The 19,643-nt window shown below is 47.2% G+C and overlaps 1 protein-coding gene across 3 annotated transcripts in view; it reads right to left on the bottom strand.

Annotated features, from left to right (window-relative positions):
- Positions 1-4,165: 4,165 nt before the first annotated feature.
- The window catches only part of LOC141091582 (uncharacterized), a 34,621-nt gene continuing 19,143 nt past the window's right edge, over positions 4,166-19,643 (bottom strand). For all 3 annotated transcript variants that reach the window (XM_073577246.1, XM_073577244.1, XM_073577245.1), the window contains exons 4-10: positions 17,100-17,282; positions 16,903-17,026; positions 10,765-10,862; positions 10,612-10,681; positions 10,426-10,505; positions 9,907-10,024; positions 4,166-6,039 (exon numbers count right to left, since the gene is read on the bottom strand). In XM_073577246.1, coding sequence (XP_073433347.1) covers positions 5,066-6,039; positions 9,907-10,024; positions 10,426-10,505; positions 10,612-10,681; positions 10,765-10,862; positions 16,903-17,026; positions 17,100-17,282 — 1,647 coding nt within the window. In that variant the 3' untranslated portion in view covers positions 4,166-5,065. The remainder of the gene's footprint in view (positions 6,040-9,906; positions 10,025-10,425; positions 10,506-10,611; positions 10,682-10,764; positions 10,863-16,902; positions 17,027-17,099; positions 17,283-19,643) is intronic.

Below are 19,643 nucleotides of genomic sequence, written 5' to 3'. Positions count from 1 at the left end.
CATCACACATCCTCCATCCCATAGTGCCGTGCCCATATACCCATCATACACATCCTCCATCCCCTAGTCCCGTGCCCATATACCCATCACACATCCTCCATCCCATAGTCCAGTGCCCATATACCCATCATACATATTCGCCATCCCATAGTCCCGTGCCCATATACCCATCACACATCCTCCATCCCATAGTCCCGTGCCCATACACCCATCATACATATTTGCCATCCCATAGTCCCATGCCCATATACCCATCACACATCCTCCATCCCATAGTCCCGTGCCCATATACCCATCACACATCCTCTATCCCATAGTCCCGTGCCCATATACCCATCATACATATTCGCCATCCCATAGTCCAGTGCCCATATACCCATCACACATCCTCCATCCCATAGTCCCATGCCCATATACCCATCACACATCCTCCATCCCATAGTCCCGTGCCCATACACCCATCATACATATTCGCCATCCCATAGTCCAGTGCCCATATACCCATCACACATCCTCCATCCCATAGTCCAGTGCCCATATACCCATCACACATCCTCCATCCCATAGTCCAGTGCCCATATACCCATCACACATCCTCCATCCCATAGTCCCGTGCCCATATACCCATCATACATATCCTCCATCCCATAGTCCCGTGCCCATATACCCATCACACATCCTCTATCCCATAGTTCCGTGCCCATATACCCATCACACATCCTCCATCCCATAGTCCAGTGCCCATATACCCATCATACGCCATCCTCCATCCCATAGTCAACCATTATGACATCATAATGAGCGGCGGGGCTTGCGACCTATGACGACATCAGCGTCGCCATGGCAACCATTATGACATAATAATGAGGGGCGGGGCTTGATACGAACACAGTTTCCCCGTTATGCAAATAGGGGCATTATGACATCATAATGAGGGGCGGGGCTTGAAGCACACACATATTTTCCCCCAGTATGTAGATGGGGCAAAATTTGTTTGGTGAATTGGAACGCGCGGGGTTAAAATTTCGCCTCACAACATAGCTTAGGACGCTCTCGGGGTCCAGACGTGTGACTGTGCCACATTTTGTGGCTGTAGCTGCGACGGTGCGGATGCCTATCCCGGATATACACACACACACACACACACACACACTTTGAGCTTTATATATTAGATTTCTCATTTTTCAAAAATGTACAAAACCTTTTTATTTTTTAGGGACCACATCACATTTGAAGTGACTTTTAGGGACCAGTGTGACAGAAAATACCCCAAAATGATACAATTCTAAAAACTGAACTCCTCAAAGTGCTCAAAAACACACCCAAGAGGTTTATTAACCTTTCAGGTGCGTGACAGGAATTAAAGCAATGTGGATGGAAAAAATGAACATTTTACTTTTTTTCATAAAAATGTTATTTTAGCTCCAATTTTTTCATTTTCACAAGGGTAACAGGAGAGAATGGACAGCAAAAATAGTTGTGCAATGTCTGTTAAGTATGCCAGAACCTCATTTGTGGGGGAAAATTACTGTTTAGGTGCACGGCAGGGCTCGGAAAAGGAGTGCCATTTGACTGAAATATTGTCTGGAATCGAGAGCAGACTCCATGTCATGTTTGGAGAGCCCCTGATGTGCCTAAACAGTTGAAACCTTATACAAGTGACCCCATTTTGAAAACTAGACTCCTCAAAGAATTTATCTAGATGTGTAATGAGCACATTGAACCCACAGGTACTTCACAGAATTTTACAACGTTGAACTGTGAAAAGGAAAAGAAATGTGATTTTTTTTTTTCCCACAAAAATGTTGTTTCGGCCCCAATTTTTTTTTCATTTTCACAAGGATAGCAGGAGAAAATGGCCCCCCCAAATTTGTTGTGCAATTTCTCCTGAGTACGCCAATACTTCATATATGGGGGAGAATTCTTTGGGCACACGGCACAGCTTGGAGAGGAAGGAGTGACGTTTTGGAACACAAACTTGGATGGAATGGTCTGTAGGCATCATGTCATGTTTGGAGAGCACCTGATGTGCCTAAACAGTGTACCCCCCTATAAGTGACCCTATATTGGAATTGATCTAGCATTTTCCCCGTATGTGAATTTTATAATGTGGTGGCAAAAGTAAGTTGTGTAGTGTGCACCTGTCACGGGTGTGTCAGGTGGGAAAGACAGTCATCCTGGATCCAGCTGTAGAAGGTCTTTGCATTTAGCTCAAGCACCTTGATATTTGCATCTGTTATGGAGAGATATCCTTCTCCCTCTAGGACCCAGTAGTTAACTCTACATTCTGATGCTAATCACACACCTGTGCTGAAGGTTTAAATACATTCAGTTGCTATAGCATGGTGTGGGTGTTGGCTCATACTTACCTCAGTCTTGTTGGAAGCTCTAGCAGTCAGTTAGTGTCTTCCCCGAGGACCCTTGGAGGATTGCTGGTGTGATATCTCGGTGGTCTTCTCAAAGCTAAGTATTTTTTCCCTATCCATCTACCCTCTCTGTCTTTAGTTTTTGTGGGTACTGACTAATTGTCACCCCGTCCCCTCCCTATCGCTAGGGTTAGGCAGGGATTAGGATCCTGCTCGGCAATAGGTGCAGAACCTGTATACGGACATTTAGGGCAGACAGGGTGATTTTAGATCTGCCTAGGGGTGTCCACTCTCCTCTTCCCTAGTGTTTGGGCTCCACTTCTCTCTTCCCGTTGTGCACTTACTTATCCTTCACCAAGCACGACAGCATCAGGTTGGCATACATGAGTTGTGTAGAGTGCATCAGGTTCTCATATGTAAGTTGTGTAAGTCATAAATAAATGTAGTAGTCCATGGATGTGTGGTAGTTTGAGGCATTCTTTTATGCACAGGCCCGGTTTGTCGGGGAAGGCATCGCACTGACCAGTGGTGTGCTTTCTTATTCCCCTTCTGTAACAGACTCTGCACTTTTTTGCGACCTTCCTTTCTTTGAAGTTTGAGGGACCTCACCTAGGAAATGTTTTCCTGGTCCGATGCGGGCACATTCAGTTCCAGAAGGACTGGGGCTCGCTCCTTCCTGACTTCCAAATAATAGGGTCTTGATCACTACCCCCTGGAACTGTATGAATACGCCAGTTTGGCCTGCACATCGTGATAGCACGAGAATTATACAATGTGTGGTAGTTCGGCTCAATCAGCGGTATACAGTAAGACAAAAGAACACTGTCTCTTTAAGAACTTTCTTTGGTTTATTATAGGCAGCATAAACCAAGGTGACGTAGAACAAACACGGCCCCTACAGGCCCTCTGGGCAAAACAGGAAAACAAAACAAAATGGTAGCACAAAGCTCAGTCCTTCTGGTAGCAGGGTTCCTCCAGCTCACCATTAGCAGACACACTCGGTTCAGGTTCAAGTCTTCAAACAGAGGCTGGACAGACATCTAACTGGGATGATTTAGCGAATCCTGCTTTGAGCAGGGGGTTGGACCAGATGGCCCAGGAGGTCCCTTCCAACTCTACGATTCTATGATTCTATGATTCTAGGTTAGTTTCAGCACGGTCGCTTCTCTGGAGTGTTCCTCTCCAGACACTGAAAAACTACTGCCTCTGGAGCCCAGCTATTTAAGCCCCAGACCACAACCTGGGGTGGAGATAAGGTGGACAACCTCCCACCTGCTCTATGGTTGTCCACAAAAAACCCAGCTGTTATAAAAATTCTGTTAACCCATTGCAACACTTAATGTGCTGAAGGAAAAGCTCCTGGGTTTTACATCACTGAAGCCATTAACCTCAGTGAAACATATCTCCCCTCCATCCCCTGCACATGTCCGTCATTTGCGGACCGGTGACGTCGCCGCTCACCACGCCACCCGCTCACCACGCTACTACACGGCGGCGCCATCGGCCGAGGCTGACCGCCGTATACTGTAGCCTACAACACAGGGGGTTTTCACATGCAAACGGGAGGACGCTCCCTGCATTGAGCACAGCTTTATATTGTCATCATTATCCGACATTCGCGGACAGATTACAGAGAGAGTGCTCAAACTACCCTGTTATTTGGTTCTTTGACAGACTGTGCGTGTGTCCCTCAGCGTTCTACGCTATCTAGTGTTACTAGCGCGGCTACTAATTATAAACATGTATAGAGACGCACCATGGAGAGAACCAAATACCAACAAAAGAGATAATGTGCCGAGTCTCATTAAAATATATAGTTTATTGAAATAAGCAATAATATTACAATATATTAAAACAATAATCAGAAAAATATAAATGTGGAATAAAGCAGAGTGTCAAAAATCAGGGGAAGAGCACTATACACCAGTACAATCAGATACTAAGGAATCTCGTGAAAAGTATATGAGCACAAAAGTGTATGACCTAAAAGACTCTACACTAGAGAGGGTATCCTAGAAGGTGAGATGTAAAAAAACAGGCGTAGTAATTACACCCGGTGATGCACTAACATTTAGTGGCTGTATAGTGTTGGACTTCTAGCCCCAACACACGTTTCACCCAAGGCTTCATCAGGGACAACATTTCCTGTATAAGACACTGGTAGCCATTCACACTTGTGTATTTCAGTTATTATGTTGCATCAGTATTTGTAAACCAAATCTGGCAGTAGAGAATTCTTAGTCAAATGTAAAAAAAGAAAGTCAAATGTAAAGATTTGCTTGTCTTCCATGTTTTTACCACGGGACATTACAAGGTTTTGAGCCACACAAAAAATGGCGCATCAGTTTTTCTTTTTTGTCCATTTCTATAATCTGTTTGAATGAAGGTTAAATTTGGATATTTTCACTTATGTTCAAAACTAAAATTCACATAGAATTTCCTTACTTTGATTACAGTCGTTAGAAGACTAATGATCCCAATTCACCTTCATTGCTTAGAGTATAAGCAAGGCCATGTCTTCCCTATATCACACTACATTTTCTCCATGGACCCCGATCACCGCTGAAGTCAACTCAATTTAATTTTTTGCTTTTTTCAGGACTTATCATAACAGGAATATGATTCTTCATTTGCATTCCCCGATAGGTTTTAGGATTTGGTGTAGGTACTTGAAAAAGCGTTTTCATAAATTTAAAACATCAAAACTGCTTTACTCCTGAGTGACATTTCCGATGTTTAATGACACTTGATTTATCTGTAAAGCACTTTCCACATTGAGGACATGAATACGGTTTCTCCCCTCTGTGAATTCTTTCATGTATAATAAGATTTGGTCTACCAGTAAAACATTTTCCACATAGTGAACATGAATACGGCTTCTCTCCTGTGTGAGTTCGCTCATGTCTAACAAGATTTGATTTATCTATAAAACATTTCCCACATACTAGACATGAATATGGTTTCTCTCCTGTGTGACTTCTCTCATGCGTAACAAGGCTCGTTCTATCTGTAAAACATTTCCCACATTCTGGACATGAATACGGCTTCTCTCCTGTGTGAATTCTACCGTGTGAAACAAGATTTGCCTTTTCTGTAAAACGTTTCCCACATAGTGAACATGAATACGGCTTTTCTCCTGTGTGAACTTTCTCATGTCTGGCGAGATGTGATTTATTTATAAAGCATTTCCCACATACTGGACATGAATACGGCTTTTCTCCTGTGTGAATTTTCTGATGATTAACAAGAATTGATTTTGTTGTAAAAAACTTCCCACATTCAGAACATGAATACGGCTTCTCTCCTGTGTGACTTCTCTCATGTATAACAAGATGTGATTTATCTGTGAAGCACTTTCCGCATTTTGAACATGAATACGGCTTCTCTCCTGTGTGACTCCTCTCATGTATAACAAAATGTGATTTATTTTTAAAGCATTTTCCGCATTTTGAACAGGAGTATGGCTTCTCCACTGTGTGGATTCTTATAATCTGTGACTGGTCAGGAGAAGATACTGCATGATTAGGGAGATTATATGATAAATTTGTTCTGTGAAGTTCTGGCTGTAAGGCTGTATGTTTTCCTCCAGAGGAATGCTGCATGATATCTTCATCTTCTCCTTTATAATTTAGCAATAACCTAAAATTTCCTTTACAGTCCTTTTTGGGATTTTCTGTCAATATTAAAAATAGATTTCAGGATTGTTTTATTTTTTTTAAATCTAAAAGTAGTCAAATTTATAACATTCATATTAAGCTAGAAAAATGCAAATTGCATCTTCAGAGAGGAAGAAGACTTGAATTCTAATACTGCCTACTGAAAGTAGCAATCCTAAAAGTCAATATAAACCCTTTAAAGAGCCTTGCCATATGAATTTAAAGCCAAACCAGAATCTCAATTTGCAGATACATGTTTCGGGGTGTTGCCCCCTACTTAGTGCAAAGTGTGAGATCTGACGTGGCTTTATGAGATGCCTCTGACTGGGGTCTTAAGGGTCACATCTCTCATTGTGGAGAGTGACATGCAAGTGTAATTGAGGCTTGTAGGCTGGAAAATGAAGTATGAAAATCACCTATTCAGAGTTGAAGAGGACTTAAACTCCAAATTAGATGTCACGCTCACGCCTTGGCTGAGTGGCGCGAGCCGGGGGGTTGTGGCCCCACTGTGCCACAAACCAGACTACTCTGGAAGGGGCGTAACTACGGCAGCTACCTCGGTCTTCGCTGGAGCCTCTGATGGTGAGGTCAGGCTTGTGCGGCAGGTAGCTGCCGGGTGCCACTCCAGGGTGGTGTCTGGCTGTGGCTGCTGATCCCACTCGGGAACAGGACACCTGGACAGGTGCGAGTGACAAGCAGGCTGAGACACAGGGCAAGCGGGCACGGCTTGGAGACAAAGGACAGACTGGCGTGGTATGAGAAGGGACAGGTAGGGACCTGTTCACACAGCAGGTGTAGGCAGGAGGGAGTGGTGTATGTTGGAACAGGATCTGGACCTGTTCACACAGGGGGTGCAGGTATGGATATAGGCAGGAGTGTGGAGTAGGTGGAGCCGCAGAAGTGCGGAGTAGGCTGGGCTGAAAGGGAGCCGTGCAGGCAGAGCGGCAAGGGAGCCGTGCAGGCAGAGCGGCTAGGGAGCCGTGCAGGCAGAGCGGCTAGGGAGCCGTGCAGGCAGAGCGGCTAGGGAGCCGTGCAGGCAGAGCGGCTAGGGAGCCGTGCAGGCAGAGCGGCTAGGGAGCCGTGCAGGCAGATCGGCTAGGGAGCCGAGCAGGCAGAGCGGCTAGGGAGCCGAGCAGGCAGAGCGGCTAGGGAGCCGAGCAGGCAGAGCGGCTAGGGAGCCGAGCAGGCAGAGCGGCTAGGGAGCCGAGCAGGCAGAGCTGCAAGACAGCAGATGCACAGACAGGGAGGACACAAGGAAAGACACAGCAGGGAAGGAAGCCACAGACAAGGAGAAAGGGAGACTAAGGTAGGACAGAGTACAGACAAGGTACTGGGACCAAGACTCAAGGGCCAGGATATTCAGCCTCCTGGCAGGCGGACAGAGAAGTACTAGGCAAGGTACCAAGACACAGGAATATGCAATAAGAGCCTTCAGAGAAGGCAAGACACAGGACAGGGCCTGGCTAGCTCAGCAGCAAAGAGCTAACTGAGTTTAGACATTGCACAGGCAATGTTTCAGTGGGTGTGGCGGAACTAAATAGTCAAGGGCTCTAGGTGATTGGTCAGGGACAGATTAGACAGGTGCACCCTGACTGCATAAGAACCAGAGAGTTCTGGCACCGCCCCCCTATACACACATAGCCAGGAAACATACAGAAGAGCAGAGGCACAGAGCACAGGGCTGGCAATAGACAGAATTCACAGCATGACCCGGAGCAGTGAGTAAGTTGATGTGCGGGGGATGGGAGGCCATGCAGTGACGCCAGCAGGGTTGTTACATTAGATCTCATGCTTTGCACTGATGGGGGGCAACACCCTGAAACACAAGTCTGCAAATTGAGATTCCGGTTTGGCTTTTATCCCAAGTCATATCGAAAGGTTCATTAAAGAGCAATATTGACTTGTAGGATTGCTACATCCAATAAACGGCTATAGAGTTTAAGGGTCCCGTTTCACTTAGCGACGCACCAGATATCCCGACAACGATACGACCTGGTAGGGATCACTGGTGCGTCGCTAAATGATCGCTAGTAAGCTGCCAGACAGGCAGATCTCTTCAGCGACGCAGCAATGATCCAGCGATCAAACACAGCGATGTGCGCTGGCCAGCGGGACGCCGACGACGAAAAAATGGCCCAGGACATTCCTGCACGATCAGCGATATCCAGCGGGGGGGGGGGGGGTCGCCGCTACGTGTCACACGTGGCGAGATTGCTGTTGCGTCACAAAATCGATGATGCATTAGCGATCTCGCTATGTGAGACGGAGCCTTAAGTCTGACACCACAAATGGCCACAAACATGGCATGTTTGATTCCAGCCCTACAAAGGCTTTTGTATTTTATGCCTTCACCCCCGGGTGACTTTCTATTTATCGTTTTTTTTTTGTTCCCCTTCTTCCCGGAGCCATAGCTTTTTTATTTTTCTGTCAATATGGCCGCTGGTTTTTTGTGTGACGAGTTTTATTTTTGAACGACACCATTGGTTTTACCACATACTGTACTGGAAAATGGGAAATTGCGTTTGTTGCCATTTTCTGAGACCCGCAGAGTCTCCATTTTTCAGGACCTGGGGCTGGGTCAGGGTTTATTTTTTGCGGTTTGAGCTGAAATTTTTTTTATACCATTTTGGGGTAGACACGATGTTTTGATCTCCTGTTATTGCAATGTTGCTGAGAACCAGATAGCGTTAATTCTGGCATTTTGATTTTTTTACATTACGCCGTTTACCAATCGGATTCATTTATTTTATATTTTGATAGATCGTACATTTCTGAAGGCAGCGATACCAAATATGTGTATTTTTCTTTAATTGTTTCATTTTTAATAGTGGTAAAGGGGGGGGGTGATTTGAACTTTTGTACTTTAAAAATTTTTTTTTTTTTTTTTACTGTGTCCTGCAGTCCCCTAAGGAGACTTGGTGCTGCAATCGTGCGATCACCTACGCTATACATAGCAGGGCGCTCACAGTAGTATCGCGATGACAGCAGGCACAGGGGTCTTCTGAAGACGCCTGGCTGTCATGACAACCCATCCGCGTCTTGTGATGACTTTACATGGGCGTCGTTGGGTTCGACTTATGACTCCCTTCTGGCCACTGAGTGTTAAATGCTGCTGTCAGTGATTGACAGTGGTATTTAACTGGTTAACAGCCGTGGGTGGACCTTGGGTTACTATGAGAGTCGGGAGCCTGGTGAAGGCCACGGTCACAAGCACAGTTTGACTTCATAGGAGACAGCGATTCTCACTTTGTACCGCATTATATAGTATAAGCAATCAGACAATCGCAGCTTCAAGTCCCCTAAGAAAACTAAATTATAAAGAGAAAAACAAAAAAATATATTGTACGTTTTTAAAAATTAGAATTGTACCTCCTTTTTCTGGATTAAAAATATAAATATATTTGGTATCGCCCCATCCATAAAAGTTCAGTCTCCCAAATATTAAATTTACCCGTATGGTAAACGCCCTAAAGAGAAAAAAATTCAAAATGCCATCATTTCATTTTTGGTTGCTGCTTCTCCTTCAAAAAAGAAAAAAATGCAATAACAAGCAATCAAAACTTTGTACACCAAGTTGGTATCAGTAAAACTATTGGCTCACGATACACAAAAGAAGCCATCACACATCCCGGTTGACAGAAAAATAACAAATGTAGAAAAAAAAATTGGTTGCGGAGGCAAGAACTGAACGATCCCGTTTTTGGACAAACTAACGAAAAGGAGGTCAGAGCCGAAACTTCCATATTTTAGTCTTCGCTCATTCGTGTGATACGCCCGGGACACATCTAAATGCCGACTGCTCAATCGAGAGCATTCACATATTCTTACCAAGGTGGAAGCTCGGCTTAAAAAACCTCTGCGATTACTTTCTAGTTTTTGCATACCTGCGGTAACATTTACCGGGATTTCCTCTTCTACGTCACTCATACACGGTGCATTGCCCCTCATCATCTCTCCTCCTTCTTCTTGGACCTTCACTTTGATAATCGTTTGATCTTCAACCTGATAAACCCAATGTAACAATTCTGTGTAATACGACAGTGAGATGGAAAAACCTATCACCAATATACAGTGTGATGAAGGTGGTACGGGAAAGCAGGCAACGGGCAAAGAGAAACCCTTCCGTGGAGACGGTGGAGGGCGTCAATTAACACGGGGTGAGCTCCTTCCTTTTTATTTTGCTTGTTCTGCATCACTGAATTTCGCGTCTTTTTGTAAGCTCGGCACCTTTTTACATTAAAGCGTAACACTTTAGCACGTAGAAGGAAGAAACGTAAAGAATCCACAGCCTTTCCGAGAGTGCAGTAACTATTTGAAAACTCAAACAAATCTCTAACCACAAGGACAGGAGTCTCCACACTTTCCTATATAAGTAGATTGGTACAGAGCTCAGCTCCTTTTACCTGAAGATTCTCCTCTGGACGGTCCTGGAAATACGGAGGACGGGGACATCTCTCTGGTGGGCTTCTTTCAATGAGTTCATCTGCAGGAAACAGACGGCATAGAATAGTTACATGTGACGATCATTTGAGCGGAGTATTATCTAGGGGACCCTCAAACCATGTTTAGTTTTACAGCTCCCTCCTTACACGGCTGGTCGTCCTCGGTCTCCTCTTCTTCATCTATAACCACGACCTTAATACCAATCTGATCTTCAGCCTAAAGAGACAAGAATATAATGGAACGTGAACTTTGTTTCCATTTCCTTATGGTCGTATCTCGGTGATGAAATTGTCATCTACCTGATGATCGTCCAGGACGTGGTGATTCTCCTCTGGACGGTCCGGGGAACACAGAGGACGGGGACATCTCTCTGGTGGGTTTCTCCTCTTAGATTCATCTGTGGGAGACACAACCACACAGTGACAGAATCTATGACCGGCTGGAGATCCATCTGTATCAGATCAATACCTGTTATTCTATCTCTTTATTATCCAGGTCTCAATAGAAATGTGGTTCTTGTCATTGCTTTACTAAACCATCAAACTAATAGGACCACGGAAAGCCTAGGCCTGGGGCTACTGACCATCAGCATGTGGGAGAGGCTCAAATATCTATGCATTTAGATAAGCAGCCATGTCAAAAAAAATCTATACTTCAAAAACCTTAAAAAGAAATTCTAAATTTTCAGAGAAGGATCGTACAGTGGTGACCATCAATGAGTTCTCTAATTTTCCTCTGTACTATGGAAGCGACTGAGGTGTTGGATAGTCTCTCCTGGGGTGAACTTAAAAGGATCCAAAAAAGGGAAAATACACTATATGTTAACAGTTATCGCCAGACTGACTCCCTCAGAACAGGAACCCGTGAGATCGATAGAAAGCTACGGAACAACTCCATCATCTCTTCAAGGTCCATGGACCAGTTATGGGACAGTTATGCTGTATATAAATATAAACAGTAATTCAAAAAATAATTGACCCATGCTATCCTCTTCTGACGCATCAGTGCGCGGACTCCACAAGACCTCGGAGCTGCCCTGTAGTATCCTAGTTGTAAGGTAAGGCCACCATGGAGCGGACTTGTTCTTGCAGAACATCCCACATTTTGGTAAGATTGAGTACTAAGCAATTTGGACACCATGTCAACATATTGATTCTCATGTAGGGTTGCACAGCCGCATGTACAGACGCCTTTCGATCATAGCCATTTTTTTCAGCAATTAGCTCTTCTGTGGGATCGGACCATATGGGCTAGCCTTCGCTCCCCACACACAATAGTGAACCTTGGGCTCCCACAACCTTCTCATTTCTGTAGTTGTTCTAATTCTTACTGCAATTATAAACCCTTGTGATAGGTTCTGTCGCACTTGGGTGCATTTCACATAGCTGCCAGTCAGAACCTGGTGTCCCGCTCCTCGGCTGCCAGTCAGAACCTGGTGTCCCGCTCCTCGGCTGCCAGTCAGAACCTGGTGTCCCGCTCCTCGGCTGCCAGTCAGAACCTGGTGTCCCGCTCCTCGGCTGCCAGTCGACACCTGGTGGCCCGCTCCTCGGCCGCCAGTCGCACCTGGTGGCCCGCTCCTCGGCTGCCAGTCGACACCTGGTGGCCCGCTCCTCGGCTGCCAGTCGACACCTGGTGGCCCGCTCCTCGGCTGCCAGTCGACACCTGGTGGCCCGCTCCTCGGCTGCCAGTCGACACCTGGTGGCCCGCTCCTCGGCTGCCAGTCGACACCTGGTGTCCAGCTCCTCGGCTGCCAGTCGACACCTGGTGTCCCGCTCCTCGGCCGCCAGTCGACACCTGGTGGCCCGCTCCTCGGCTGCCAGTCGACACCTGGTGGCCCGCTCCTCGGCCACCAGTCGCACCTGGTGGCCCGCTCCTCGGCCGCCAGTCGACACCTGGTGGCCCGCTCCTCGGCTGCCAGTCGACACCTGGTGGCCCGCTCCTCGGCTGCCAGTCGACACCTGGTGTCCAGCTCCTCGACTGCCAGTCGACACCTGGTGTCCAGCTCCTCGGCTGCCAGTCGACACCTGGTGTCCAGCTCCTCGGCTGCCAGTCGACACCTGGTGTCCTGCTCTTCGGCTGCCAGTCGACACCTGGTGTCCAGCTCCTCGGCTGCCAGTCGACACCTGGTGTCCAGCTCCTCGGCTGCCAGTCGACACCTGGTGTCCAGCTCCTCGGCTGCCAGTCGACACCTGGTGTCCAGCTCCTCGGCTGCCAGTCGACACCTGGTGTCCAGCTCCTCGGCTGCCAGTCGACACCTGGCGTCCCGCTCCTCGGCTGCCAGTCGACACCTGGTGTCCCGCTCCTCGGCTGCCAGTCGACACCTGGTGTCTAGCTCCTCGGCTGCCAGTCAACACCTGGTGTCCAGGTGTTATACGCTTGTGTTACTCTGTTCTCACTGTTATGTTCATAAAATAATTGGGGTATGTACCATATTCTTAGGACTATAAGATGCACCTTACGATGACACGTACCCCAGGTTTAGAAAGCAGAACATTGCAAAAACATATTTTCTACTAAATAATACTTCCCTGCAGTGTAAAGAAGTGGAGTCAATGCCACCAATGTTAATGCACTAGTATAAAATGAGGAGGTAATAGATCTATTGTTAGTGATTCTCTGCACCATGAGCATTATATATCTTTACAGCACATTATGTACACTCCCTTTAATGCACACATATACATACACACACCCAACTACACTTGCTACATACACACAACTCTTCTACACTGACACACAACTATGTTACATGCACACACAGCTCTGCTACATCAAGACATACCGTTCTGATTACACACACACCTCTGCTCCAAACACACACCTGCTAAACACTGCATATACACAACCACGTGTTGAGCTTTCTTCCAAGCAGGTGACAATTATTGGCCTTTTTTTTTTTTTTTTTTTAAAAAGAGTCCATAGAATTTTAGGTTCTCTGGAGGCGAGCAGGGTGTGTCAAGAAATCATTCCATACAGCAGATCGTAACTCAAAGATTTCCATTGCTTGTACCAAACTCTGACCCTCCAATCAGCATAAGAGCCTGCCGTCAGATGGCGATGGAATGTCTTGCATTGAGGTTGCTCCTCCTGCCTCTAATTATGACCAGGGAATGCCCGTTGAGCTGTCCAGGTCCATTTGGGAGGAGATCGGGGTCATCTTTGTGAAACCCACAGTGTATGCTGCAGGCTCCACTTTCCCCCTGTCATCGATGCCGGGAAGAGAAGATGCCGAGGAGTGGAGGTCCGTGGTGAGGGGAGTATCTGCGGCAGCAGGGAGCGGTGATCACAGCCTGTTACCTGCGATCAGCGCTCACTGCCAACCTGTTCAAAGCATGCAGAACACACAGCGCTGTGTAGGACAAGGAAGGTAAGTAGAAGAGTTTATTGTTTTTCTTTGCATTGAATATATGGGGGCCACATACCAGGATGGGGGGACATATACCAGGACGGGGGGGCATATACCAGGATGGAGGGACATATACCAGGACGGGGGGGCATATACCAGGATGGAGGGACATATACCAGGACGGGGGGGGGGGGCATACACCAGGACGGGGGGGACATATACCAGGACGGGGGGACATACACCAGGACGGGGGGGGCATACACCAGGATGGGGGGACATATACCAGGACGGGGGGACATATACCAGGACGGGGGGACATACACCAGGACGGGGGGACATACACCAGGACGGGGGGACATACACCAGGACGGGGGGGGGGCATATACCAGGACGGGGGGACATATACCAGGACGGGGGGACATATACCAGGACGGGGGGACATATACCAGGACGGGGGGACATATACCAGGACGGGGGGACATATACCAGGACGGGGGGACATATACCAGGACGGGGGGACATATACCAGGACGGGGGGACATATACCAGGACCGGGGGACATATACCAGGACCGGGGGACATATACCAGGACGGGGGGACATACACCAGGACGGGGGGCATACACCAGGACGGGGGGGCATACACCAGGATGGAGGGACATATACCAGGACGGGGGGACATATACCAGGACGGGGGGACATATACCAGGACGGGGGGACATATACCAGGACGGGGGGACATATACCAGGACGGGGGGACATATACCAGGACGGGGGGACATATACCAGGACGGGGGGACATATACCAGGACCGGGGGACATATACCAGGACGGGGGGACATACACCAGGACGGGGGGCATACACCAGGACGGGGGGACATATACCAGGACGGGGGGACATATACCAGGACGGGGGGACATATACCAGGACCGGGGGACATATACCAGGACGGGGGGACATACACCAGGACGGGGGGCATACACCAGGACGGGGGGGCATACACCAGGATGGAGGGACATATACCAGGACGGGGGGACATATACCAGGATGGGGGGACAAATACCGGGGTGAAGCGACATATACCAGGATAGGGGGACATAGACCAGGACGGGGGGACATATACCAGGATGGGGGGACATATACCAGGGTGAAGCGACATATACCAGGACGGGGGGGACATATACCAGGACGGGGGGGCATACACCAGGACGGGGGGGGGGGCATATACCAGGACGGGGGGGGGGGCATATACCAGGACGGGGGGGACATATACCAGGATGGGGGGGACATATACCAGGACGGGGGGACATATACCAGGACGGGGGGACATATACCAGGACGGGGGGACATATACCAGAACGGGGGGGCATACACCAGGACGGGGGGGCATATACCAGGATGGAGGGACATATACCAGGACGGGGGGACATATACCAGGATGGGGGGACATATACCGGGGTGAAGCGACATATACCAGGATAGGGGGACATAGACCAGGACGGGGGGACATATACCAGGATGGGGGGACATATACCAGGGTGAAGCGACATATACCAGGATGGGGGGGACATATACCAGGATGGGGGGACATATACCAGGGTGAAGCGACATATACCAGGATGGGGGGACATATACCAGGACGGGGGGGGCATACACCAGGACGGGGGGACATATACCAGGGTGGGGGGCATACACCAGGATGGGGGGACATATACCAGGACGGGGGGACATATACCAGGATGGGGGGGACATATACCAGGATGGGGGGGACATATACCAGGATGGGGGGGACATATACCAGGATGGGGAACATATACCAGGATGGAGGACATATGCCAAGATTATCATCATCAGGATCATTAACAGGCAAGGTAGGTGTCTGTATTACTGTGATCACTCAGTGTGAGTATATGCATTTCCTTTCGATATACTTCTTATATGTTTTTGTTATTTTCCACCGTATAACGTAAAATGCATTTATTTTAGATGTAAAATGCAGAAGGAGACCAGATCTGTTTTTCTACTGTGAGGCAGTGACCCCTGTTACAGCTAGGGGGCGCTGTGTATGCGCTTCAAGATGCACTTGGAGGCATAATTATGATGGTGAATTAGGGACTGGCATTATTGTAAATGGCCGGTATGTGTCGCTGAGGTTCTGTAAGCCCAAAATGATATGGTTATGCTGGGACTTATAGTTCCACAAGTGTTTGTTGTGTTTCCTTATAAGAGGGGCTTATAGGGTTAGTCAGCGAGCTGGGCAGGAATTGACTAACCACACATGCACTGCCCATCCATGGGGTTACAACCATATAATGTCTCGTCACATGGTCAGAGTATATGGACCTGAATGGTTCAGAGTGCTAGGTCCTGGAAGGTCTGTGTTGGAAGGTGGCGGAGGAGGATGAACTTCCTGAAGAGCACGCGGTGAGACCTTGGACCTGGTGGCCTGGGTGTTGGACGAACTTCCTGAATAGCACCCGGACAGGCCACAAGTGTGTGCAGAGCCTGGGACGGCCCTACACTGAGAAAGATGCCGTCCTGTTGAGGACCTTGGTCTGACGAGGAATCAGCCTGTGGAGCAGGAGCTCCTGAGAGGTAGCCCCGGGTATGGGGAAAGAACTATGTGCACTGACAATGGTCAGTTACTGAACGGTGCGGTCACCCGGTGACTGGAGAGAGTCCGGCGTGACTAGTGAATGCTTTGTAAAGCCAGACGTGATGAAGTAATGGACTATGTGTAAGCCGGTGATGTGCAACCTGGCTTACGGTGTGGTTTATGACGTTTAAATAAACCGTATGGACTGTTTTGTGTGAAAAACCTGTGCCTGACTACGCTAATGCACTGCCAAGCGAGTATTCCCCAACACACACAGTAGGCGCTACGCCACACTACATTGTGGAGTAAATGTACAATGACTACATTGACCGTCTGGTGAAACATTTCTGTGCTGTGGGTTTTCCTGCAGTCTTCGCCCACTACACATTGCACACACTGGCTGTCTTCTCTCAGGACACTGTGCTTGAGAACATCTTTTCTATCAATTCTGGACTGTTGGCGTACATTACTATCACTGTATTTATGACTCCTCACCTGGTGATGTGCGGGGCCGGTCGTCCTCCATCATGACGTCCTCGTACAGATCCTTGTGTCCTTCTAGATACTCCCACTCCTCCATGGAGAAATAGACGGTGACGTCCTGACACCTTACAGCAACCTGACACATACAAGGATAGCGTCATTACCCAGAATCCTCCAGTGCCGGCCCTGTATAATGTCCCAGCAGTCACCTCTCCGGTCAGCAGCTCAATCATCTTATTGCTGAGCTCCAGGATCTTCTTCTTGTTCCTCTCATGTATCCGTGAGTGCGGGGGAGGATCTGCGATGGGGCTCCGCCTCCTCCTCCGCCCTCCTGACTCAAGGCTGCCAGGAGTCACACAGTCACCTGAAGTCTTCTTCACTAGTGTGTAATCCTGTGAATGGCAAGAGATGCTGATAAATATAATACATTATGATGTATTATGATGTGATACATTATGTAGTGTATATAATACACTACATAATGTCACATAGAACTTTCTACAGTCTTACCATCTGCCTCCTTTCACCCAAATCCCTCTCTTCAATCTATATAGTAGACATGGAAATATCTTCAATAACTATTGTACATTGTGATTCGATGCTCCAGATTGTCCAAGGGAATATTCACTTTTCCAACAATCTTGACTTTGGACACAAAACATCTTCCTTAAACTTCTCAAGGAGGAATATACAGTCACCATCATACCAAGATGACCGGCGTCTACAGAAGAAACCGGACCAGTCTCCAGCAGATTGTCATTGTGAGATGTTGTGGTTTCTAAGACTGAAAAATAGATCTTTTTCCACCCAACTCAGCCTATTCTACTACATTGATGATCCACATGAAGACAAGAGAAGTTTCCTCATCTCAGGGGAAAAAACATTTCCAGATCCAAATGGGCAATTAGAATAAACCTGGAAAAACACCCAATCACCTTGAATGTAACCACCATAGATTGTCATATTACTACTTGTGAGGGGACATTCAGGGGATATTATCACTTGTGAGAGGGACATTATCACTTGTGAGGGGGACATTCAGGGGATATTATCACTTGTGAGGGAACATTCAGGGGACATTACTACTTGTGAGGGAACATTCAGGGGATATTACTACTTGTGAGGGGACATTCAGGGGACATTATTACTTGTGTGGGGACATTCAGGGGATATTATTACTTGTGAGGGGACATTAAGGGGATATTATTACTTGTGAGGGGAACATTCAGGGGATATTATTACTTGTGAGGGGACATTCAGGGGATATTACTACTTGTGAGGGAACATTCAGGGGATATTACTACTTGTGAGGGGACATTCAGGGGATATTATTACTTGTGAGGGGACATTCAGGGGATATTATCACTTGTGAGGGAACATTCAGGGGATATTATCACTTGTGAGGGAACATTCAGAAGATATTATTACTTGTGAGGGGAACATTCAGGGGATATTATTACTTGTGAGGGGACATTCAGGGGATATTATCACTTGTGAGGGAACATTCAGAAGATATTATTACTTGTGAGGGGACATTCAGGGGATATTATTACTTGTGAGGGGACATTCAGGGGACATTATTACTTGTGAGGGAACATTCAGGGGATATTATTACTTGTGAGGGGACATTCAGGGGATATTATTACTTGTGAGGGAACATTCAGGGGATATTATCACTTGTGAGGGGACATTCAGGGGATATTATTACTTGTGAGGGGAACATTCAGGGGATATTATTACCTGTGAGGGGACATTCAGGGGACATTATTACTTGTGAGGGAACATTCAGGGGATATTATTACTTGTGAGGGGACATTCAGGGGATATTATTACTTGTGAGGGGACATTCAGGGGATATTATTACTTGTGAGGGAACATTCAGGGGATATTATCACTTGTGAGGGGACATTCAGGGGATATTATTACTTGTGAGGGGAACATTCAGGGGATATTATTACCTGTGAGGGGACATTCAGGGGACATTATTACCTGTGAGGGGACATTCAGGGGACATTATTACTTGTGAGGGAACATTCAGGGGATATTATTACTTGTGAGGGGACATTCAGGGGATATTATCACTTGTGAGGGAACATTCAGGGGATATTATTACTTGTGAGGGAACATTCAGGGGATATTATTACTTGTGAGGCGACATTCAGGGGATATTATCACTTGTGAGGGAACATTCAGGGGATATTATTACTTGTGAGGGAACATTCAGGGGATATTATTACTTGTGAGGCGACATTCAGGGGATATTATCACTTGTGAGGGAACATTCAGGGGATATTATCACTTGTGAGGGAACATTCAGGGGATATTATTACTTGTGAGGGGACATTCAGGGGATATTATTACTTGTGAGGGGACATTCAGGGGACATTATTACTTGTGAGGGGACATTCAGGGGATATTATTACTTGTGAGGGAACATTCAGGGGATATTATTACTTGTGAGGGAACATTCAGGGGATATTATCACTTGTGAGGGAATCATAGAATCGTAGAGTTGGAAGGGACCTCCTGGGCCATCTGGTCCAACCCCCTGCTCAAAGCAGGATTCGCTAAATCATCCCAGTCAGATGTCTGTCCAGCCTCTGTTTGAAGACTTCCATTGAAGGAGAACTCACCACTTCTCGTGGCAGCCTGTTCCACTCATTGATCACTCTAACTGTCAAAAAGTTTTTTCTAATATCTAATCTGTGTCTCCTCCCATTCAGTTTCATCCCATTGCTTCTAGTCTTTCCTTG

This window comes from Dendrobates tinctorius, unplaced genomic scaffold (genome assembly GCF_039654945.1).
Source record: "Dendrobates tinctorius isolate UK_male_01 unplaced genomic scaffold, ASM3965494v1 ptg000055l, whole genome shotgun sequence".
In the NCBI taxonomy this organism is placed as follows: domain Eukaryota; kingdom Metazoa; phylum Chordata; class Amphibia; order Anura; family Dendrobatidae; genus Dendrobates; species Dendrobates tinctorius.
Note: the sequence above shows the minus strand (reverse complement) of the source record. Positions and strands in the feature narration are given on the sequence as shown.